We start from the raw sequence: 26,419 nt of genomic DNA, 5'->3' as shown, positions 1-26,419 counted from the left end.
CTCAAAGTGGAGGCGATACAAAATTGGCCAAGGCCAGTTACAAAAAAACAAGTAAGGACCTTTTTGGGGTTAATTGGGTACTATAGAAGGTTTATTCCCAATTTTGCAACTAAGGCAACCCCACTAACTGACCTCACAAAAGCAAGAGGACCGCTAATGGTAAAGTGGTCCCCCGAAACCGAACAGGCCTTTAGAAGCCTGAAAGAAGCTCTCTGTGCCCAACCAGTGTTGGTCACACCTGACTTCTCCAAAGAGTTCGTAGTCCAAACCGACGCATCTGAGGTAGGGCTGGGGGCGGTACTCTCCCAGGAGTCTCAAGGTGAGGAGCACCCCATCCTTTATTTAAGTAGGAAACTAAATCCCCAGGAGAAAAATTACTCCATAGTAGAGAAAGAGTGTCTCGCAATAAAGTGGGCTGTAGAGACGCTCAAATACTACCTGTTGGGGAGAAAATTCCGGTTGGTCACAGATCATGCACCCCTTACCTGGATGTGTCAAAACAGGGAAAAGAATGCTAGAGTGACCAGGTGGTTCCTAAGCCTACAACCCTTTAAATTTTCTGTGGAACACAGGTCAGGGCACAAACATGGCAATGCTGACGGGTTGTCAAGGATGCACTCCCTAATATCCATGGTCGCTCATCCCTCGAGGTCTGAGCTGGGGGGGAGGATATGTGACAGAAACCAGGGGATGGTAATAAATTCCGTATATAGGGCTCCCAGGATACTAGACAGTTTCTATCCTGTTTGGCCTGGGAGTGCAGCCTTATAATACATACACTCCATCCCACAGTTTGGCAAGCGCTGGAACTGAGGGATGAGAGATCCAGACCAGAGTTTGTCTGCTGCCTGATTTCTGTCACCTGTCATGCTAATTAGGAATCAGGTATGAAAGACTGATTTCCTGTTTGCTCTGGTCTCCCCACAAGAGCCAGGAGGCTGGAAGGCTGCTGAACTACAGAGGGGAGAAGCCTCTTCCCCAAACAGGTTCAATCTTTCTGTTCATTTGTGTAAGACTGCAAAAGTACCGTGTTTTGATGTTGGAAGTGGAAAAGCCACTTCCAACCCTGAGTCAGGGATATCTAAGTTAAGTTATCGCTCAGATGAGCAGCTTTTGTTTTGATCTGTTTTCTGTTGTATGCACTGTGGCAGTCTCAGTGCCTGGGACTGAATAAACCAGGCATAGCCTGTTTAAAGGAACAGTACGTGACGCCTCATCATTTAACCTACCCTAAAAGACCGTGTTCTAAACAGTCCCGGACAAACGACGGAGCCCCGGAGTAAGCCGTTTGTCACACCAGCTGCAGTGCCACAACCCTCACACATCTGTACGCTTCCGCTACTATAACCAGCTGCAGTGCCAGCCACACTCACACATCTGTACGCTTCCACTCCTATAACCAGCTGCAGTGCCAGCCACACTCAAACATCTGTACGCTTCCACTCCTATAACCAGCTGCAGTGCCAGCCACAACCCTCACACATCTGTACGCTTCGACTCCTATAACCAGCTGCAGTGCCAGCCACACTCACACATCTGTACGCTTCCACTCCTATAACCAGCTGCAGTGCCACCTCACTCACACATCTGTACGCTTCCGCTCCTATAACCAGCTGCAGTGCCACCTCACTCACACATCTGTACGCTTCCGCTCCGATAACCAGCTGCAGTGCCACCTCACTCACACATCTGTACGCTCCCACTCCTATAACCAGCTGCAGTGCCACCTCACTCACACATCTGTACGCTTCCGTTCCTATAACCAGCTGCAGTGCCAGCCTCACTCACACATCTGTACACTTCCACTCCTATAACCAGCTACAGTGCCACCTCAACCCTCACACATCTGTACGCTTCCGCTCCTATAACCAGCTGCAGTGCCAGCCACAACACTCACACATCTGTACGCTTCCGCTCCTATAACCAGCTGCAGTGCAACCTCACTCACACATCTGTACGCTTCCGCTCCTATAACCAGCTGCAGTGTCAGCCTCACTCACACATCTGTACGCTTCCGCTCCTATAACCAGCTGCAGTGCCACCTCACTCACACATCTGTACGCTTTCGCTCCTATAACTAGCTGCAGTGCCACCTCAACCCTCACACATCTGTACGCTTCCGCTCCTATAACCAGCTGCAGTGCAACCTCACTCACACATCTGTACGCTTCCACTCCTATAACCAGCTGCAGTGCAACCTCACTCACACATCTGTACGCTTCCACTCCTATAACCAGCTGCAGTGCAACCTCACTCACACATCTGTACGCTTCCACTCCTATAACCAGCTGCAGTGCCAGCTACACTCACACATCTGTACGCTTCCACTCCTATAACCAGCTGCAGTGCTACCTCAACACTCACACATCTGTACGCTTCCACTCGCATAACCAGCTGCAGTGCAACCTCACTCACACATCTGTACGCTTCCACTCCTATAACCAGCTGCAGTGCAACCTCACACACACATCTGTACGCTTCCACTCGCATAACCAGCTGCAGTGCCAGCCTCAATCACACATCTGTACGCTTCCACTCCTATTACCAGCTGCAGTGCCAGCCTCACTCACACATCTGTACGCTTCCGCTCCTATAACCAGCTGCAGTGCCAGCCTCACTCACACATCTGTACGCTTCCGCTCTTATAACCAGCTGCAGTGCAACCTCACTCACACATCTGTACGCTTCCGATCCTATAACCAGCTGCAGTGCCACCTCAACCCTCACACATCTGTACGCTTCCGCTCCTATAACCAGCAACAGTGCCACCTCACTCACACATCTGTACGCTTCCGCTCCTATAACCAGCTGCAGTGCCACCTCAACCCTCACACATCTGTATACTTCCACTCCTATAACCAGCTACAGTGCCACCTCACTCACACATCTGTACGCTTCCGCTCCTATAACCAGCTGCAGTGCCAGCCACAACCCTCACACATCTGTATACTTCCACTCCTATAACCAGCTGCAGTGCAACCTCAACCCTCACACATCTGTACGCATCCGCTCCTATAACCAGCTGCAGTGCCAGCCTCACTCACACATCTGTACGCTTCCGCTACTATAACCAGCTGCAGTGCCAGCCTCACTCACACATCTGTACGCTTCCACTCCTATAACCAGCTGCAGTGCCAGCCTCACTCACACATCTGTACGCTTCCACTCCTATAACCAGCTGCAGTGCCAGTCTCACTCACACATCTGTACGCTTCCGCTCCTATAACCAGCTGCAGTGCCACCTCACTCACACATCTGTACGCTTACGCTTCCATAACCAGCTGCAGTGCCAGCCACACTCACACCTCTGTACGCTTCCGCTCCTATAACCAGCTGCAGTGCCAGCCTCACTCACACATCTGTACGCTTCCGCTCCTATAACCAGCTGCAGTGCAACCTCAACCCTCACATATCTGTACACTTCCGCTCCTATAACCAGCTGCAGTGCCAGCCTCACTCACACATCTGTACGCTTCCGCTCCTATAACCAGCTGCAGTGCCAGCCACACTCAATCATCTGTATGCTTCCACTCCTATAACCAGCTGCAGTGCCAGCCACAACCCTCACACATCTGTACGCTTCCGCTCCGATAACCAGCTGCAGTGCCACCTCACTCACACATCTGTACGCTCCCACTCCTATAACCAGCTGCAGTGCCACCTCAACCCTCACACATCTGTACGCTTCCGTTGCTATAACCAGCTGCAGTGCCAGCCTCACTCACACATCTGTACACTTCCACTCCTATAACCAGCTAGTGCCACCTCAACCCTCACACATCTGTACGCTTCCGCTCCTATAACCAGCTGCAGTGCCAGCCACAACACTCACACATCTGTACGCTTCCGCTCCTATAACCAGCTGCAGTGCAACCTCACTCACACATCTGTACGCTTCCGCTCCTATAACCAGCTGCAGTGTCAGCCTCACTCACACATCTGTACGCTTCAACTCCTATAACCAGCTGCAGTGCCAGCCACACTCACATCTGTACGCTTCCGCTCCTATAACCAGCTGCAGTGCCACCTCAACCCTCACACATCTGTACGCTTCCGCTCCTATAACCAGCTGCAGTGCCACCTCAACCCTCACACATCTGTACGCTTCCGCTCCTATAACCAGCTGCAGTGGAACCTCACTCACACATCTGTACGCTTCCACTCCTATAACCAGCTGCAGTGCAGCCACACTCACACATCTGTACGCTACCGCTCCTATAACCAGCTGCAGTGCAAGCTACACTCACACATCTGTACGCTTCCGCTCCTATAACCAGCTGCAGTGCCAGCCACACTCACACATCTGTACGCTTCCGCTCCTATAACCAGCTGCAGTGCAAGCTACACTCACACATCTGTACGCTTCCGCTCCTATAACCAGCTGCAGTGCCAGCCACACTCACACATCTGTACGCTTCCACTCCTATAACCAGCTGCAGTGCTACCTCAACCCTCACACATCTGTACGCTTCCACTCGCATAACCAGCTGCAGTGCAACCTCACTCACACATCTGTACGCTTCCACTCCTATAACCAGCTGCAGTGCAACCTCACACACACATCTGTACGCTTCCACTCGCATAACCAGCTGCAGTGCCAGCCTCAATCACACATTTGTACGCTTCCACTCCTATTACCAGCTGCAGTGCCAGCCACACTCACACATCTGTACGCTTCCGCTCCTATAACCAGCTGCAGTGCCACCTCAACCCTCACACATCTGTACGCTTCCGCTCCTATAACCAGCTGCAGTGCAACCTCACGCACACATCTGTACGCTTCCACTCCTATAACCAGCTGCAGTGCAGCCACACTCACACATCTGTACACTTCCGCTCCTATAACCAGCTGCAGTGCCAGCCTCACTCACACATCTGTACGCTTCCGCTCTTATAACCAGCTGCAGTGCAACCTCACTCACACATCTGTACGCTTCCGCTCCTATAACCAGCTGCAGTGCCACCTCAACCCTCACACATCTGTACGCTTCCGCTCCTATAACCAGCTACAGTGCCAGCCTCACTCACACATCTGTACGCTTCCGCTCCTATAACCAGCTGCAGTGCCACCTCAACCCTCACACATCTGTACGCTTCCGCTCCTATAACCAGCTGCAGTGCCACCTCAACACTCATACATCTCTACGCTTCCACTCCTATAACCAGCTGCAGTGCCAGCCTCACTCACACATCTGTATGCTTCCACTCCTATAACCAGCTGCAGTGCAACCTCAACCCTCACACATCTGTACGCTTCCGCTCCTATAACCAGCTGCAGTGCCAGCCTCACTCACACATCTGTACGCTTCCGCTCCTATAACCAGCTGCAGTGCCAGCCTCACTCACACATCTGTACGCTTACGCTTCCATAACCAGCTGCAGTGCCAGCCACACTCACACATCTGTACGCTTCCGCTCCTATAACTAGCTGCAGTGCCAGCCTCACTCACACATCTGTACGCTTCCGCTCCTATAACCAGCTGCAGTGCAACCTCAACCCTCACATATCTGTACACTTCCGCTCCTATAACCAGCTGCAGTGCCAGCCTCACTCACACATCTGTACGCTTCCGCTCCTATAACCAGCTGCAGTGCCAGCCTCACTCACACATCTGTACGCTTCCGCTCCTATAACCAGCTGCAGTGCAACCTCAACACTCACACATCTGTACGCTTCCACTCCTATAACCAGCTGCAGTGCAACCTCAACACTCACACATCTGTACGCTTCCGCTCCTATAACCAGCTGCAGTGCCAGCCTCACTCACACATCTGTACGCTTCCACTCCTATAACCAGCTGCAGTGCTACCTCAACACTCACACATCTGTACGCTTCCACTCGCATAACCAGCTGCAGTGCAACCTCACTCACACATCTGTACGCTTCCACTCCTATAACCAGCTGCAGTGCAACCTCACACACACATCTGTACGCTTCCACTCGCATAACCAGCTGCAGTGCCAGCCTCAATCACACATCTGTACGCTTCCACTCCTATTACCAGCTGCAGTGCCAGCCTCACTCACACATCTGTACGCTTCCGCTCCTATAACCAGCTGCAGTGCCAGCCTCACTCACACATCTGTACGCTTCCGCTCTTATAACCAGCTGCAGTGCAACCTCACTCACACATCTGTACGCTTCCGATCCTATAACCAGCTGCAGTGCCACCTCAACCCTCACACATCTGTACGCTTCCGCTCCTATAACCAGCTACAGTGCCACCTCACTCACACATCTGTACGCTTCCGCTCCTATAACCAGCTGCAGTGCCACCTCAACCCTCACACATCTGTATACTTCCACTCCTATAACCAGCTACAGTGCCACCTCACTCACACATCTGTACGCTTCCGCTCCTATAACCAGCTGCAGTGCCAGCCACAACCCTCACACATCTGTATACTTCCACTCCTATAACCAGCTGCAGTGCAACCTCAACCCTCACACATCTGTACGCATCCGCTCCTATAACCAGCTGCAGTGCCAGCCTCACTCACACATCTGTACGCTTCCGCTACTATAACCAGCTGCAGTGCCAGCCTCACTCACACATCTGTACGCTTCCACTCCTATAACCAGCTGCAGTGCCAGCCTCACTCACACATCTGTACGCTTCCACTCCTATAACCAGCTGCAGTGCCAGTCTCACTCACACATCTGTACGCTTCCGCTCCTATAACCAGCTGCAGTGCCACCTCACTCACACATCTGTACGCTTACGCTTCCATAACCAGCTGCAGTGCCAGCCACACTCACACCTCTGTACGCTTCCGCTCCTATAACCAGCTGCAGTGCCAGCCTCACTCACACATCTGTACGCTTCCGCTCCTATAACCAGCTGCAGTGCAACCTCAACCCTCACATATCTGTACACTTCCGCTCCTATAACCAGCTGCAGTGCCAGCCTCACTCACACATCTGTACGCTTCCGCTCCTATAACCAGCTGCAGTGCCAGCCACACTCAATCATCTGTATGCTTCCACTCCTATAACCAGCTGCAGTGCCAGCCACAACCCTCACACATCTGTACGCTTCCGCTCCGATAACCAGCTGCAGTGCCACCTCACTCACACATCTGTACGCTCCCACTCCTATAACCAGCTGCAGTGCCACCTCAACCCTCACACATCTGTACGCTTCCGTTGCTATAACCAGCTGCAGTGCCAGCCTCACTCACACATCTGTACACTTCCACTCCTATAACCAGCTAGTGCCACCTCAACCCTCACACATCTGTACGCTTCCGCTCCTATAACCAGCTGCAGTGCCAGCCACAACACTCACACATCTGTACGCTTCCGCTCCTATAACCAGCTGCAGTGCAACCTCACTCACACATCTGTACGCTTCCGCTCCTATAACCAGCTGCAGTGTCAGCCTCACTCACACATCTGTACGCTTCAACTCCTATAACCAGCTGCAGTGCCAGCCACACTCACATCTGTACGCTTCCGCTCCTATAACCAGCTGCAGTGCCACCTCACTCACACATCTGTACGCTTCCGCTCCTATAACCAGCTGCAGTGCCACCTCAACCCTCACACATCTGTACGCTTCCGCTCCTATAACCAGCTGCAGTGGAACCTCACTCACACATCTGTACGCTTCCACTCCTATAACCAGCTGCAGTGCAGCCACACTCACACATCTGTACGCTTCCGCTCCTATAACCAGCTGCAGTGCAAGCTACACTCACACATCTGTACGCTTCCGCTCCTATAACCAGCTGCAGTGCCAGCCACACTCACACATCTGTACGCTTCCACTCCTATAACCAGCTGCAGTGCTACCTCAACCCTCACACATCTGTACGCTTCCACTCGCATAACCAGCTGCAGTGCAACCTCACTCACACATCTGTACGCTTCCACTCCTATAACCAGCTGCAGTGCAACCTCACACACACATCTGTACGCTTCCACTCGCATAACCAGCTGCAGTGCCAGCCTCAATCACACATTTGTACGCTTCCACTCCTATTACCAGCTGCAGTGCCAGCCACACTCACACATCTGTACGCTTCCGCTCCTATAACCAGCTGCAGTGCCACCTCAACCCTCACACATCTGTACGCTTCCGCTCCTATAACCAGCTGCAGTGCAACCTCACGCACACATCTGTACGCTTCCACTCCTATAACCAGCTGCAGTGCAGCCACACTCACACATCTGTACGCTTCCGCTCCTATAACCAGCTGCAGTGCCAGCCTCACTCACACATCTGTACGCTTCCGCTCTTATAACCAGCTGCAGTGCAACCTCACTCACACATCTGTACGCTTCCGCTCCTATAACCAGCTGCAGTGCCACCTCAACCCTCACACATCTGTACGCTTCCGCTCCTATAACCAGCTACAGTGCCAGCCTCACTCACACATCTGTACGCTTCCGCTCCTATAACCAGCTGCAGTGCCACCTCAACCCTCACACATCTGTACGCTTCCGCTCCTATAACCAGCTGCAGTGCCACCTCAACACTCATACATCTCTACGCTTCCACTCCTATAACCAGCTGCAGTGCCAGCCTCACTCACACATCTGTATGCTTCCACTCCTATAACCAGCTGCAGTGCAACCTCAACCCTCACACATCTGTACGCTTCCGCTCCTATAACCAGCTGCAGTGCCAGCCTCACTCACACATCTGTACGCTTCCGCTCCTATAACCAGCTGCAGTGCCAGCCTCACTCACACATCTGTACGCTTACGCTTCCATAACCAGCTGCAGTGCCAGCCACACTCACACATCTGTACGCTTCCGCTCCTATAACTAGCTGCAGTGCCAGCCTCACTCACACATCTGTACGCTTCCGCTCCTATAACCAGCTGCAGTGCAACCTCAACCCTCACATATCTGTACACTTCCGCTCCTATAACCAGCTGCAGTGCCAGCCTCACTCACACATCTGTACGCTTCCGCTCCTATAACCAGCTGCAGTGCCAGCCTCACTCACACATCTGTACGCTTCCGCTCCTATAACCAGCTGCAGTGCAACCTCAACACTCACACATCTGTACGCTTCCACTCCTATAACCAGCTGCAGTGCAACCTCAACACTCACACATCTGTACGCTTCCGCTCCTATAACCAGCTGCAGTGCCAGCCTCACTCACACATCTGTACGCTTCCACTCCTATAACCAGCTGCAGTGCCAGCCACAACCCTCACACATCTGTACGCTTCCACTCCTATAACCAGCTGCAGTGCCAGCCACACTCACACATCTGTACGCTTCCGCTCCTATAACCAGCTGCAGTGCCACCTCACTCACACATCTGTACGCTTCCGCTCCTATAACCAGCTGCAGTGCCACCTCACTCACACATCTGTACGCTTCCGCTCCTATAACCAGCTGCAGTGCCAGCCACACTCACACATCTGTACGCTTCCACTCCTATAACCAGCTGCAGTGCTATCTCAACCCTCACACATCTGTACGCTTCCGCTCCTATAACCAGCTGCAGTGCAACCTCACTCACACATCTGTACGCTTCCGCTCCTATAACCAGCTGCAGTGTCAGCCTCACTCACACATCTGTACGCTTCAACTCCTATAACCAGCTGCAGTGCCAGCCACACTCACATCTGTACGCTTCCGCTCCTATAACCAGCTGCAGTGCCACCTCAACCCTCACACATCTGTACGCTTCCGCTCCTATAACCAGCTGCAGTGCAACCTCACTCACACATCTGTACGCTTCCGCTCCTATAACCAGCTGCAGTGCCAGCCACACTCACACATCTGTACGCTTCCACTCCTATAACCAGCTGCAGTGCAACCTCACTCACACATCTGTACGCTTCCACTCCTATAACCAGCTGCAGTGCAAGCTACACTCACACATCTGTACGCTTCCGCTCCTATAACCAGCTGCAGTGCCAGCCACACTCACACATCTGTACGCTTCCACTCCTATAACCAGCTGCAGTGCTACCTCAACCCTCACACATCTGTACGCTTCCACTCGCATAACCAGCTGCAGTGCAACCTCACTCACACATCTGTACGCTTCCACTCCTATAACCAGCTGCAGTGCAACCTCACACACACATCTGTACGCTTCCACTCGCATAACCAGCTGCAGTGCCAGCCTCAATCACACATCTGTACGCTTCCACTCCTATTACCAGCTGCAGTGCCAGCCACACTCACACATCTGTACGCTTCCACTCCTATAACCAGCTGCAGTGCAACCTCACACACACATCTGTACGCTTCCACTCGCATAACCAGCTGCAGTGCCAGCCTCAATCACACATTTGTACGCTTCCACTCCTATTACCAGCTGCAGTGCCAGCCACACTCACACATCTGTACGCTTCCGCTCCTATAACCAGCTGCAGTGCCACCTCAACCCTCACACATCTGTACGCTTCCGCTCCTATAACCAGCTGCAGTGCAACCTCACGCACACATCTGTACGCTTCCACTCCTATAACCAGCTGCAGTGCAGCCACACTCACACATCTGTACGCTTCCGCTCCTATAACCAGCTGCAGTGCCAGCCTCACTCACACATCTGTACGCTTCCGCTCTTATAACCAGCTGCAGTGCAACCTCACTCACACATCTGTACGCTTCCGCTCCTATAACCAGCTGCAGTGCCACCTCAACCCTCACACATCTGTACGCTTCCGCTCCTATAACCAGCTACAGTGCCAGCCTCACTCACACATCTGTACGCTTCCGCTCCTATAACCAGCTGCAGTGCCACCTCAACCCTCACACATCTGTACGCTTCCGCTCCTATAACCAGCTGCAGTGCCACCTCAACACTCATACATCTCTACGCTTCCACTCCTATAACAAGCTGCAGTGCCAGCCTCAATCACACATCTGTATGCTTCCACTCCTATAACCAGCTGCAGTGCAACCTCAACCCTCACACATCTGTACGCTTCCGCTCCTATAACCAGCTGCAGTGCCAGCCTCACTCACACATCTGTAAGCTTCCGCTCCTATAACCAGCTGCAGTGCCAGCCTCACTCACACATCTGTACGCTTCCACTCCTATAACCAGCTGCAGTGCCACCTCACTCACACATCTGTACGCTTCCGCTCCTATAACCAGCTGCAGTGCAACCTCAACCCTCACATATCTGTACACTTCCGCTCCTATAACCAGCTGCAGTGCCAGCCTCACTCACACATCAGTACGCTTCCGCTCCTATAACCAGCTGCAGTGCCAGCCTCACTCACACATCTGTACGCTTCCGCTCCTATAACCAGCTGCAGTGCAACCTCAACACTCACACATCTGTACGCTTCCACTCCTATAACCAGCTGCAGTGCAACCTCAACACTCACACATCTGTACGCTTCCGCTCCTATAACCAGCTGCAGTGCCAGCCTCACTCACACATCTGTACGCTTCCACTCCTATAACCAGCTGCAGTGCCAGCCACAACCCTCACACATCTGTACGCTTCCACTCCTATAACCAGCTGCAGTGCCAGCCACACTCACACATCTGTACGCTTCCGCTCCTATAACCAGCTGCAGTGCCACCTCACTCACACATCTGTACGCTTCCGCTCCTATAACCAGCTGCAGTGCCACCTCACTCACACATCTGTACGCTTCCGCTCCTATAACCAGCTGCAGTGCCAGCCACACTCACACATCTGTACGCTTCCACTCCTATAACCAGCTGCAGTGCTATCTCAATCCTCACACATCTGTACGCTTCCACTCGCATAACCAGCTGCAGTGCAACCTCACTCACACATCTGTACGCTTCCACTCCTATAACCAGCTGCAGTGCAACCTCACACACACATCTGTACGCTTCCACTGGCATAACCAGCTGCAGTGCCAGCCTCAATCACACATTTGTACGCTTCCACTCCTATTACCAGCTGCAGTGCCAGCCACACTCACACATCTGTACGCTTCCACTCCTATAACCAGCTGCAATGCAACCTCACACACACATCTGTACGCTTCCACTCGCATAACCAGCTGCAGTGCCAGCCTCAATCACACATTTGTACGCTTCCACTCCTATTACCAGCTGCAGTGCCAGCCACACTCACACATCTGTACGCTTCCTCTCCTATAACCAGCTGCAGTGCCACCTCAACCCTCACACATCTGTACGCTTCCGCTCCTATAACCAGCTGCAGTGCAACCTCACTCACACATCTGTACGCTTCCACTCCTATAACTAGCTGCAGTGCAGCCACACTCACACATCTGTACGCTTCCGCTCCTATAACCAGCTGCAGTGCCAGCCTCACTCACACATCTGTACGCTTCCGCTCTTATAACCAGCTGCAGTGCAACCTCACTCACACATCTGTACGCTTCCGCTCCTATAACCAGCTGCAGTGCCAGCCTCACTCACACATCTGTACGCTTCCGCTCTTATAACCAGCTGCAGTGTAACCTCACTCACACATCTGTACGCTTCCGCTCCTATAACCAGTTGCAGTGCCACCTCAACCCTCACACATCTGTACGCTTCCGCTCCTATAACCAGCTGCAGTGCAGCCTCACTCACACATCTGTACGCTTCCGCTCTTATAACCAGCTGCAGTGCCAGCCACACTCACACATCTGTACGCTTCCACTCCTATAACCAGCTGCAGTGCTATCTCAACCCTCACACATCTGTACGCTTCCACTCGCATAACCAGCTGCAGTGCAACCTCACTCACACATCTGTACGCTTCCACTCCTATAACCAGCTGCAGTGCAACCTCACACACACATCTGTACGCTTCCACTCGCATAACCAGCTGCAGTGCCAGCCTCAATCACACATCTGTACGCTTCCACTCCTATTACCAGCTGCAGTGCCAGCCACACTCACACATCTGTACGCTTCCACTCCTATAACCAGCTGCAGTGCAACCTCACACACACATCTGTACGCTTCCACTCGCATAACCAGCTGCAGTGCCAGCCTCAATCACACATTTGTACGCTTCCACTCCTATTACCAGCTGCAGTGCCAGCCACACTCACACATCTGTACGCTTCCACTCCTATAACCAGCTGCAGTGCAACCACACTCACACATCTGTACGCTTCCGCTCCTATAACCAGTTGCAGTGCCACCTCAACCCTCACACATCTGTACGCTTCCGCTCCTATAACCAGCTGCAGTGCAGCCTCACTCACACATCTGTACGCTTCCACTCCTATAACCAGCTGCAGTGCAGCCACACTCACACATCTGTACGCTTCCGCTCCTATAACCAGCTGCAGTGCCAGCCTCACTCACACATCTGTACGCTTCCGCTCTTATAACCAGCTGCAGTGCAGCCTCACTCACACATCTGTACGCTTCCACTCCTATAACCAGCTGCAGTGCCACCTCAACCCTCACACATCTGTACGCTTCCGCTCCTATAACCAGCTACAGTGCCACCTCACTCACACATCTGTACGCTTCCGCTCCTATAACCAGCTGCAGTGCCACCTCAACACTCATACATCTCTACGCTTCCACTCCTATAACCAGCTGCAGTGCCACCTCACTCACACATCTGTATGCTTCCACTCCTATAACCAGCTGCAGTGCAACCTCAACCCTCACACATCTGTACGCTTCCGCTCCTATAACCAGCTGCAGTGCCTGCCTCACTCACACATCTGTACGCTTCCGCTCCTATAACCAGCTGCAGTGCCAGCCTCACTCACACATCTGTACGCTTCCGCTCCTATAACCAGCTGCAGTGCCACCTCAACCCTCACACATCTGTACGCTTCCGCTCCTATAACCAGCTGCAGTGCCAGTCTCACTCACACATCTGTACGCTTCCGCTCCTATAACCAGCTGCAGTGCCACCTCAACACTCACATCTGTACGCTTCCACTCCTATAACCAGCTGCAGTGCCACCTCACTCACACATCTGTACGCTTCCACTCCTATAACCAGCTGCAGTGCCAGCCTCACTCACACATCTGTACGCTTCCACTCCTAAAACCAGCTGCAGTACCAGCCTCACTCACACATCTGTACGCTTCCACTCCTATAACCAGCTGCAGTGCAACCTCACTCACACATCTGTACGCTTCCACTCCTATAACCAGCTGCAGTGCCAGCCTCACTCACACATCTGTACGCTTACGCTTCCATAACCAGCTGCAGTGCCAGCCACACTCACACATCTGTACGCTTCCGCTCCTATAACCAGCTGCAGTGCCAGCCTCACTCACACATCTGTACGCTTCCGCTCCTATAACCAGCTGCAGTGCAACCTCAACCCTCACATATCTGTACACTTCCGCTCCTATAACCAGCTGCAGTGCCAGCCTCACTCACACATCTGTACGCTTCCGCTCCTATAACCAGCTGCAGTGCCAGCCTCACTCACACATCTGTACGCTTTCACTCCTATAACCAGCTGCAGTGCAACCTCAACACTCACACATCTGTACGCTTCCACTCCTATAACCAGCTGCAGTGCAACCTCAACACTCACACATCTGTACGCTTCCGCTCCTATAACCAGCTGCAGTGCCAGCCTCACTCACACATCTGTACGCTTCCACTCCTATAACCAGCTGCAGTGCCACCTCAACACACACATCAGTACGCTTCCGCTCCTATAACCAGCTGCAGTGCAACCTCAACACTCACAACTGTACGCTTCCACTCCTATAACCAGCTGCAGTGCCAGCCACACTCACACATCTGTACGCTTCCACTCTTATAACCAGCTGCAGTGCAACCTCACTCACACATCTGTACGCTTCCACTCCTATAACCAGCTGCAGTGTCAGCCACACTCACACATCTGTACGCTTCCGCTCCTATAACCAGCTGCAGTGCCACCTCACTCATACATCTGTACGCTTCCGCTCCTATAACCAGCTGCAGTGCCACCTCAACACACACATCAGTACGCTTCCGCTCCTATAACCAGCTGCAGTGTCAGCCTCACTCGCACATCTGTACGCTTCCACTCCTATAACCAGCTGCAGTGCCACCTCAACCCTCACACATCTGTACGCTTCCACTCCTATAACCAGCTGCAGTGCAACCTCACTCACACAGCTGTATGGTTCCACTCCTATAACCAGCTGCAGTGCCACCTCAACCCTCACACATTTGTACGCTTTCGCTCCTATAACCAGCTGCAGTGCCAGCCACACTCACACATCTGTACGCTTCCACTCCTATAACCAGCTGCAGTGCCAGCCACACTCACACATCTGTACGCTTCCACTCTTATAACCAGCTGCAGTGCAACCTCACTCACACATCTGTACGCTTCCACTCCTATAACCAGCTGCAGTGCCACCTCAACCCTCACACATCTGTACGCTTCCGCTCCTATAACCAGCTACAGTGTCAGCCACACTCACACATCTGTACGCTTCCGCTCCTATAACCAGCTGCAGTGCCACCTCACTCACACATCTGTACGCTTCCACTCCTATAACCAGCTGCAGTTCCACCTCAACCCTCACACATCTGTACGCTTCCGCTCCTATAACCAGCTGCAGTGCCAGCCTCACTCACACATCTGTACGCTTCCGCTCCTATAACCAGCTGCAGTGCCACCTCAACCCTCACACATCTGTACGCTTCCGCTCCTATAACCAGCTGCAGTGCCAGCCTCACTCACACATCTGTACGCTTCCACTCCTATAACCAGCTGCAGTGCCACCTCACTCACACATCTGTACGCTTCCACTCCTATAACCAGCTGCAGTGCCACCTCAACCCTCACACATCTGTACGCTTCCGCTCCTATAACCAGCTGCAGTGCCACCTCAACCCTCACACATCTGTACGCTTCCACTCCTATAACCAGCTGCAGTGCCAGCCACACTCACACATCTGTACGCTTCCGCTCCTATAACCAGCTGCAGTGCCACCTCAACCCTCACACATCTGTACGCTTCCGCTCTTATAACCAACTGCAGTGTCAGCCACAACACACACAACACTCACACAATCTCTATACACAACACTCACACAATCTCTATACACACAGAAATGACACTCACACAATCTCTATACACACACACTCACACAATCTCTATACACACAATCACACATACACACATACACTGCCCCCCCCCACACACACACTGCCCCCACACAGACACACACACTGCCCCCCCCACACACACATACCCACTGCCCCCACACAGACACCCTCCCACACACACACAACCCCACTGCCCCCACACAGACACACACACTGCCCCCACCCCCACACCCCCACAGAGACACAGACACACACACTGCCCCCCCCCAGACACACACACACACTGCCCCCCCCCCACATACACTGCCCATCCCCCCCCCCCACACACACACATTGCCCCCCCCCACCCTTCTCCACCCCCCCCCCCCCACACACACACACATATGCCTCTCTGGAATATCATCCTGGATGGCCATCCGCCGACTGAAACTTAACATGGCAAAAACAGAGCTCCTTATACTACCTCCCAAACCTGGCCCTACTACCTCCTTCCACATTGCTATTGGAAATACGATCATTCACCCAGTAGCCCAAGCACGCTGCCTAGGGGTCACACTTGATTCCTCTCTCTCATTCTCCTCTCACATTCAAAACGTTTCTAAAACCTGTCGCTTTTTCCTCCGCAATATCACAAAGATACGCCCTTTCCTCTGTTGCTCAACTGCTAAAACTCTGACTCAGACCCTCATTCTCTCCCGTCTCGATTACTGTAACCTCCTGCTGTCCGGCCTTCCTGCCTCTCACCTGTCTCCCCTACAATCTATCTTTAACGCTGCTGCCAGAATCACTCTACTCTTTCCTAGATCTGTCTCAGCGTCTCCCCCCCTGAAATCCCTCTCCTGGGTTCCAATTAAATCCTGTATCACACACTCAATTCTCCTCCTCACTTTTAAAGCTTTACACTCTTCTACCCCTCCTTACATCTCAGCCCTAATTTCTCGTTATGCACCATCCAGACTCTTGGGTTCTGCTCAAGAATGTCTTCTTTCTACCCCCTTTGTATCTAAAGCCCTCTCCCACCTTAAACCTTTCTCACTGACTGCCCCACACCTCTGGAATGCCCTTCCCCTCAGTACCCGACTAGCACCCTCTCTATCCACCTTTAAGACCCACCTTAAGACACACTTGCTTAAAGAAGCATATGAATAGCACTGTGGATATTCTGAACACATGATACATAAAGCTTGGCCCCCTGCAGACGCACTTACCAGAACTCCCTCCTACTGTCTCTGTACGTTCTCCCTACCTACCAATTAGATTGTAAGCTCCTCGGAGCAGGGACTCCTCTTCCTTAATGTTACTTTTACAGTATGTCTGAAGCACTTATTCCCATGATCTGTTATTTATATGATATGTATTACTACTGTGAAGCGCTATGTACATTTATGGCGCTATATAAATAAAGACATACAATACACTGCCCCCCCACACACACACACTGCCCCCACACAGACACACACACTACCCCCACACAGACACACAGACACACAGACACACAGATGATGTCGTTCTGTGTTAGATAAATGTGTCTAGACCGCCAGATAAGGTTTATTTTAAACTATTTATGAAAAGCCTAAAAGAAAAGAATGCCCGAAGGCCAGTATATTATAATAATACAGGCACAAGTAACGCCGGCCCATTCCCTCTCCTTACTGCGAGTAACTCCGGCCCATTCCCTCCCCTTACTGCGAGTAACTCCGGCCCATTCCCTCCCCTTACTGCGAGTAACTCCGGCCCATTCCCTCCCCTCACTGCGAGTAACTCCGGCCCATTCCCTCCCCTCACTGCGAGTAACTCCGGCCCATTCACTCCCCTCACTGCGAGTAACTCCGGCCCATTCACTCCCCTTACTGCGAGTAACTCCGGCCCATTCCCTCCCCTTACTGCGAGTAACTCCGGCCCATTCCCTCCCCTTACTGCGAGTAACTCCAGACCATTCCCTCCCCTCACTGCGAGTAACTCCGGCCCATTCCCTCCCCTCACTGCAAGTAACTCCGGCCCATTCCCTCCCCTCACTGCGAGTAACTCCGGCCCATTCCCTCCCCTCACTGCAAGTAACTCCGGCCCATTCCCTCCCCTTACTGCAAGTAACTCCGGCCCATTCCCTCCCCTTACTGCAAGTAACTCCGGCCCATTCCCTCCCCTTACTGCGAGTAACTCCGGCCCATTAGCTCCCCTTACTGCGAGTAACTCCGGCCCATTCCCTCCCCTTACTGCGAGTAACTCCGGCCCATTCCCTCCCCGTACTGCAAGTAACGCCGGCCCATTCCCTCCCCTTACTGCGAGAAACTCCGGCCCATTCCCTCCCCTTACTGCGAGTAACTCCGGCCCATTCCCTCCCCTTACTGCGAGTAACTCCGGCCCATTCCCTCCCCTCACTGCGAGTAACTCCGGCCCATTCACTCCCCTCACTGCGAGTAACTCCGGCCCATTCACTCCCCTTACTGCGAGTAATTCCGGCCCATTCCCTCCCCTTACTGCAAGTAACTCCGGCCCATTCCCTCCCCTTACTGCAAGTAACTCCGGCCCATTCCCTCCCCTTACTGCGAGTAACTCCGGCCCATTAGCTCCCCTTACTGCGAGTAACTCCGGCCCATTCCCTCCCCTTACTGCGAGTAACTCCGGCCCATTCCCTCCCCTTACTGCAAGTAACTCCGGCCCATTCCCTCCCCTTACTGCGAGTAACTCTGGCCCATTCCCTCCCCTTACTGCGAGTAACTCCGGCCCATTCCCTCCCCTTACTGCGAGTAACTCCGGCCCATTCCCTCCCCTTACTGCGAGTAACTCCGGCCCATTCCCTCCCCTCACTGCAAGTAACGCCGGCCCATTCCCCCCCCTTACTGCGAGTAACTCCGGCCCATTCCCTCCCCTTACTGCGAGTAACTCCGGCCCATTCCCTCCCCTTACTGCGAGTAACTCCGGCCCATTCCCTCCCCTTACTGCAAGTAACTCTGGCCCATTCCCTCCCCTCACTGCGAGTAACTCCGGCCCATTCCCTCCCCTTACTGCAAGTAACTCCCGCCCATTCCCTCCCCTTACTGCGAGTAACTCCGGCCAATTCTCTCCCCTCACTGCGAGTAACTCCGGCCATTCCCTCCCCTTACTGCAAGTAACTCCGGCCCATTCCCTCCCCTTACTGCGAGTATCTGCGGCCCATTCCCTCCCCTCACTGCGAGTAACTCCGGCCCATTCCCTCCCCTTACTGCAAGTAACTCCCGCCCATTCCCTCCCCTTACTGCAAGTAACTCCGGCCCATTCCCTCCCCTTACTGCGAGTAACTCCGGCCCATTCCCTCCCCTTACTGCAAGTAACTCCCGCCCATTCCCTCCCCTCACTACAAGCAACTCCGGCCCATTCCCTCCCCGCAAGTAACTCCGGCCCATTCCCTCCCCTCACTGCAAGTAACTCCGGCCCATTCCCTCCACTCACTGCAAGTAACTCCGGCCCATTCCCTCCCCTTACTGCAAGTAACTCCGGCCCATTCCCTCCCCTTACTGCAAGTAACTCCGGCCCATTCCCTCCCCTCACTGCAAGTAACTCCGGCCCATTCCCTCCCCTTACTGCAAGTAACTCCGGCCCATTCCCTCCCCTTACTGCAAGTAACTCCGGCCCATTCCCTCCCCTTACTGCAAGTAACTCCCGCCCATTCCCTCCCCTCACTGCAAGTAACTCCGGCCCATTCCCTCCCCTTACTGCGAGTAACTCCGGCCCATTCCCTCCCCTTACTGCAAGTAACTCCGGACCATTCCCTCCCCTTACTGCAAGTAACTCCGGCCCATTCCCTCCAATCACTGCAAGTAACTCCGGCCCATTCCCTCCCCTTACTGCGAGAAACTCCAGCCCATTCCCTCCCCTTACTGCGAGTAACTCCGGCCCATTCCCTCCCCTCACTGCGAGTAACTCGGGCCCATTATCTCCCCTTACTGCAAGTAACTCCGGCCCATTCCCTCCCCTTACTGCAAGTAACTCCCGCCCATTCCCTCCCCTTACTGCAAGTAACTCCGGCCCATTCCCTCCCCTTACTGCGAGTAACTCCGGCCCATTCCCTCCCCTCACTGCAAGTAACTCCGGCCCATTCCCTCCCCTTACTGCGAGTAACTCCGGCCCATTCCCTCCCCTTACTGCGAGTAACTCCGGCCCATTCCCTCCCCTTACTGCGAGTAACTCCGGCCCATTCCCTCCCCTCACTGCGAGTAACTCTGGCCCATTCCCTCCCCTTACTGCGAGTAACTCCGGCCCATTCCCTCCCCTTACTGCGAGTAACTCCGGCCCATTCCCTCCCCTCACTGCAAGTAACTCCGGCCCATTCCCTCCCCTCACTGCGAGTAACTCCGGCCCATTCCCTCCCCTTACTGCGAGTAACTCCGGCCCATTCCCTCCCCTCACTGCGAGTAACTCCGGCCCATTCCCTCCCCTTACTGCAAGTAACTCCGGCCCATTCCCTCCCCTCACTGTAAGTAACTCCGGCCCATTCCCTTCCCTCACTGCAAGTAACTCCGGCCCATTCCCTCCCCTTACTGCGAGTAACTTCGGCCCATTCCCTCCCCTTACTGCGAGTAACTCCGGCCCATTCCCTCCCCTCACTGCAAGTAACTCCAGCCCATTCCCTCCCCTTACTGCGAGTAACTCCGGCCCATTCCCTCCCCTTACTGCGAGTAACTCCGGCCCATTCCCTCCCCTTACTGCGAGTAACTCCGGCCCATTCCCTCCCCTCACTGCAAGTAACTCCGGCCCATTCCCTCCCCTTACTGCGAGTAAAACCGGCCCATTCCCTCCCCTTACTGCGAGTAACTCCGGCCCATTCCCTCCCCTCACTGCTAGTAACTCCTGCCCATTCCCTCCCCTTACTGCGAGTAACGCCGGCCCATTCCCTCCCCTCACTGCGAGTAACGCCGGCCCATTCCCTCCCCTTACTGCAAGTAACTCCGGCCCATTCCCTCCCCTTACGGCGAGTAACTCCGGCCCATTCCCTTCCCTCACTGCAAGTAACTCCGGCCCATTCCCTCCCCTTACTGCGAGTAAATCCGGCCCATTCCCTCCCCTTACTGCGAGTAACTCCGGCCCATTCCCTCCCCTTACTGCGAGTAACTCCGGCCCATTCCCTCCCCTTACTGTGAGTAACTCCGGCCCATTCCCTCCCCTCACTGCAAGTAACTCCGGCCCATTCCCTCCCCTCACTGCAAGTAACTCCGGCCCATTCCCTCCCCTCACTGCAAGTAACTCCGGCCCATTCCCTCCCCTCACTGCAAGTAACTCCGGCCCATTCCCTCCCCTTACTGCGAGTAACTCCGGCCCATTCCCTCCCCTTACTGCGAGTAACTCCGGCCCATTCCCTCCCCTCACTGCAAGTAACTCCGGCCCATTCCCTTCCCTCACTGCAAGTAACTCCGGCCCATTCCCTCCCCTTACTGCGAGTAAATCCGGCCCATTCCCTCCCCTTACTGCGAGTAACTCCGGCCCATTCCCTCCCCTTACTGCGAGTAACTCCGGCCCATTCCCTCCCCTTACTGTGAGTAACTCCGGCCCATTCCCTCCCCTCACTGCAAGTAACTCCGGCCCATTCCCTCCCCTCACTGCAAGTAACTCCGGCCCATTCCCTCCCCTTACTGCGAGTAACTCCGGCCCATTCCCTCCCCTTACTGCGAGTAACTCCGGCCCATTCCCTCCCCTTACTGCGAGTAACTCCGGCCCATTCCCTCCCCTTACTGCGAGTAACTCCGGCCCATTCCCTCCCCTTACTGCGAGTAACTCCGGCCCATTCCCTCCCCTCACTGCAAGTAACGGTTCCTCACTGACAGATAGATACGAGGACCACATGACTGATTTTATATATATATATATATACAGTGGTCGACAAATCACCAAAAAATCTACTCGCCGAACAAAAAAATCTACTCGCCATCTAGTACCACACGTGTGCTGCTTGGGCCAATAGGAGCTCGCCACGATGTTAAATCCACTCGCCCGGGGCGTGCAAATGTATAGGTTTGTCGAACACTGTATATATAAATATATATATATGTGTGTGTAATATATATATATTTGTAAATGTATCTGCTGCAGTGCTGGGAGCGCTGGCCTGTGCTTTGTTGGTGTTTCATACATAACGTATGTTGGTAAGGTAGCACTCCCCAAATAACAAATTTTTGGTAGCGCTTTCGCTCCGTCGCGTTCACTATAAGCGTCGCCGGCGGCGACAATGCATTTGTTTTGACGTGACGGTCGCGTCACTGTCGCCGGCACAATAAGCGAGGCCTTGGAGTGGGAACTGTGCTACCGACACGCATTAACCTTATAATACCTTCCGTTCTAAACACAGCTGCACAAGCGGCAGCAGCAGAGCCAAATACATACCCTGCAACAATGAAACGCCAGCTGTAGGAAGGCAGAGGGACAGTCCGGCTGCACCATATTCTGAAACGCCGTGATATCCAGCCCAAAATCCTGCGCAGGAGAGAATAAAGGCGATAAATGAAGAAGGGCGAGGCAACGAGAGGGCGAGGCAACGCAAGAAGGGCGAGGTTTAAACTCGCCCCTCCGCACTTTCCACATGTACAGGTCTTTTGATGCAGCTGGTTGTGGCAGATCCAATGCAGATCATTCTTCCTGTAATTATACAGGTAAATACGAATTTTAATCAGTTAGTGTTAGGACCTGTGATATCTGGTCATGCCTTGAAGTGGCTCGCAGGCTTATAATGCTTTGGCCAAAGAGTTAAACCCTTTTTTCAAGAGATATGTGTAGGTATTTCACTGTGTATTTTTGTCATATTGAAAGTAGCTCTGGGCTCCCTTTGTGTGTTGTTTTTTGTAAGGGCGAGGCAACGCGAGAGGGCGAGGCAACGCGAGAGGGCGTGGCAACGCGAGAGAGCGAGGCAACGCGAGAGGGCGAGGCAACGCGAGAGGGCGAGGCAACACGAGAGGGCGAGGCAATGCAAGGAGGGCGAGGCAATGCAAGGAGGGCGAGGCAATGCAAGGAGGGCGAGGCAACGAGAGGGCGAGGCAATGCAAGAAGGGTGAGGCAATGAGAGGGCGAGGCAATGCAAGAAGGGCGAGGCAATGAGGGTGAGGTAATGCAAGAAGGGCGTGACAATGCAAGAAGGGCGAGGTAATGAGAGAGGGTGTGGTAATGCAAGAACGGTGTGACAAAGCAAGAAGGGCGAGGCAATGAGAGGGTGTGACAATGCAAGAAGGGCGAGGTAATGAGAGGGTGTGACAATGCAAGAAGGGTGTGACAATGCAAGAAGGGCGAGGCAATGAGAGGGTGTGACAATGCAAGTAGGGCGAGGTAATGAGAGGGTGTGACAATGCAAGAAGGGTGTGACAATACAAGAAGGGCGAGGCAATGAGAGGGTGTGACAAAGCAAGAAGGGCGAGGCAATGAGAGGGTGTGACAAAGCAAGAAGGGCGAGGCAATGAGAGGGTGTGACAAAGCAAGAAGGGCGAGGCAATGAGAGGGTGTGACAATGCAAGAAGGGCGAGGCAACGAGAGGGCGGGAATATAGCGTCAACAAATTAATGAGAAGCCGCTACAAGGAGAAGAGGTGCATCGCTTGGCACGGCGTCGCTTGGCACGGCGTCGCTTGGCTCGGCGTCGCTTGGCACGGCCTCGCTTGGCACGGCCTCGCTTGGCACGGCGTCGCTTGGCACGGCGTCGCTTGGCACGGCTTGTCGCTTGGCACGGCCTCGCTTGGCTCGGCGTCGCTTGGCACGGCCTCGCTTGGCACGGCCTCGCTTGGCCCGGCCTCGCTTGGCACGGCGTCGCTTGGCACGGCCTCGCTTGGCACGGCGTCGCTTGGCACGGCGTCGCTTGGCACGGCCTCGCTTGGCACGGCGTCGCTTGGCACGGCGTCGCTTGGCACGGCCTCGCTTGGCACGGCGTCGCTTGGCTCGGCGTCGCTTGGCACGGCGTCGCTTGGCACGGCGTCGCTTGGCACGGCGTCGCTTGGCACGGCCTCGCTTGGCACGGCCTCGCTTGGCACGGCGTCGCTTGGCACGGCGTCGCTTGGCACGGCGTCGCTTGGCACGGCGTCGTTGGCACGGCCTCGCTTGGCACGGCCTCGCTTGGCACGGCGTCGCTTGGCACGGCGTCGCTTGGCACGGCGTCGCTTGGCACGGCCTCGCTTGGCACGGCGTCGCTTGGCACGGCGTCGCTTGGCACGGCGTCGCTTGGCACGGCGTCGCTTGGCACGGCCTCGCTTGGCACGGCCTCGCTTGGCACGGCCTCGCTTGGCACGGCCTCGCTTGGCACGGCTTGTCGCTTGGCACGGCCTTGCTTGGCACGGCGTCGCTTGCCCCGGCGTCGCTTGGCACGGCGTCGCTTGGCACGGCGTCGCTTGGCACGGCGTCGCTTGGCACGGCGTCGTATTCGAATTCCAGCGATATAAATCCTTTCTGTGCTACAAGCAGACACTCGTGTCACGGCCCCGGAAGTGATCACATGGTCACCGCCAGGCCCGTGATGCTGAGATTGGAAGTGATCACATGGTCACCGCCAGGCCCGTAATGCTGAGATTGGAAGTGATCACATGGTCACCGCCAGGTCCGTAATGCTGAGATTGGAAGTGATCACATGGTCAGCGCCAGGCCCGTAATGCTGAGATTGGAAGTGATCACATGGTCAGCGCCAGGCCCGTAATGCTGAGATTGGAAGTGATCACATGGTCAGCGCCAGGCCCGTAATGCTGAGATTGGAAGTGATCACATGGTCACCGCCAGGCCCGTAATGCTGAGATTGGAAGTGATCACATGGTCACCGCCAGGTCCATAATGCTGAGATTGGAAGTGATCACATGGTCACCGCCAGGTCCATAATGCTGAGATTGGAAGTGATCACATGGTCACCGCCAGGTCCATAATGCTGAGATTGGAAGTGATCACATGGTCACCGCCAGGTCCGTAATGCTGAGATTGGAAGTGATCACATGGTCACCGCCAGGTCCGTAATGCTGAGATTGGAAGTGATCACATGGTCAGCGCCAGGCCCGTAATGCTGAGATTGGAAGTGATCACATGGTCAGCGCCAGGCCCGTAATGCTGAGATTGGAAGTGATCACATGGTCACCGCCAGGCCCGTGATGCTGAGATTGGAAGTGATCACATGGTCACCGCCAGGTCCATAATGCTGAGATTGGAAGTGATCACATGGTCACCGCCAGGTCCATAATGCTGAGATTGGAAGTGATCACATGGTCACCGCCAGGTCCATAATGCTGAGATTGGAAGTGATCACATGGTCACCGCCAGGCCCGTAATGCTGAGATTGGAAGTGATCACATGGTCACCGCCAGGCCCGTAATGCTGAGATTGGAAGTGATCACATGGTCACCGCCAGGCCCGTAATGCTGAGATTGGAAGTGATCACATGGTCACCGCCAGGCCCGTGATGCTGAGATTGGAAGTGATCACATGGTCACCGCCAGGTCCATAATGCTGAGATTGGAAGTGATCACATGGTCACCGCCAGGCCCATAATGCTGAGATTGGAAGTGATCACATGGTCACCGCCAGGTCCATAATGCTGAGATTGGAAGTGATCACATGATCAGCGCCAGGCCCGTAATGCTGAGATTGGAAGTGATCACATGGTCACCGCCAGGCCCGTAATGCTGAGATTGGAAGTGATCACATGGTCACCGCCAGGTCCGTAATGCTGAGATTGGAAGTGATCACATGGTCAGCGCCAGGCCCGTAATGCTGAGATTGGAAGTGATCACATGGTCAGCGCCAGGCCCGTAATGCTGAGATTGGAAGTGATCACATGGTCAGCGCCAGGCCCGTAATGCTGAGATTGGAAGTGATCACATGGTCACCGCCAGGCCCGTAATGCTGAGATTGGAAGTGATCACATGGTCACCGCCAGGTCCATAATGCTGAGATTGGAAGTGATCACATGGTCACCGCCAGGTCCATAATGCTGAGATTGGAAGTGATCACATGGTCACCGCCAGGCCCGTAATGCTGAGATTGGAAGTGATCACATGGTCACCGCCAGGCCCGTAATGCTGAGATTGGAAGTGATCACATGGTCACCGCCAGGTCCGTAATGCTGAGATTGGAAGTGATCACATGGTCAGCGCCAGGCCCGTAATGCTGAGATTGGAAGTGATCACATGGTCAGCGCCAGGCCCGTAATGCTGAGATTGGAAGTGATCACATGGTCAGCGCCAGGCCCGTAATGCTGAGATTGGAAGTGATCACATGGTCACCGCCAGGCCCGTAATGCTGAGATTGGAAGTGATCACATGGTCACCGCCAGGTCCATAATGCTGAGATTGGAAGTGATCACATGGTCACCGCCAGGTCCATAATGCTGAGATTGGAAGTGATCACATGGTCACCGCCAGGTCCATAATGCTGAGATTGGAAGTGATCACATGGTCACCGCCAGGTCCGTAATGCTGAGATTGGAAGTGATCACATGGTCACCGCCAGGTCCGTAATGCTGAGATTGGAAGTGATC

General features: G+C 54.1%; 1 protein-coding gene across 5 annotated transcripts in view; it reads right to left on the bottom strand.

Moving 5' to 3' along the window:
• TESK1 (testis associated actin remodelling kinase 1) overlaps positions 1-26,419 on the bottom strand; it is a 113,186-nt gene that overhangs the window by 44,367 nt on the left and 42,400 nt on the right. For all 5 annotated transcript variants that reach the window (XM_075578207.1, XM_075578279.1, XM_075578272.1 and 2 more), the window contains one exon: positions 22,313-22,402. In XM_075578207.1, coding sequence (XP_075434322.1) covers positions 22,313-22,402 — 90 coding nt within the window. The remainder of the gene's footprint in view (positions 1-22,312; positions 22,403-26,419) is intronic.

Source organism: Ascaphus truei, chromosome 1, assembly GCF_040206685.1.
Source record: "Ascaphus truei isolate aAscTru1 chromosome 1, aAscTru1.hap1, whole genome shotgun sequence".
In the NCBI taxonomy this organism is placed as follows: Eukaryota; Metazoa; Chordata; class Amphibia; order Anura; family Ascaphidae; genus Ascaphus; species Ascaphus truei.
Note: the sequence above shows the minus strand (reverse complement) of the source record. Positions and strands in the feature narration are given on the sequence as shown.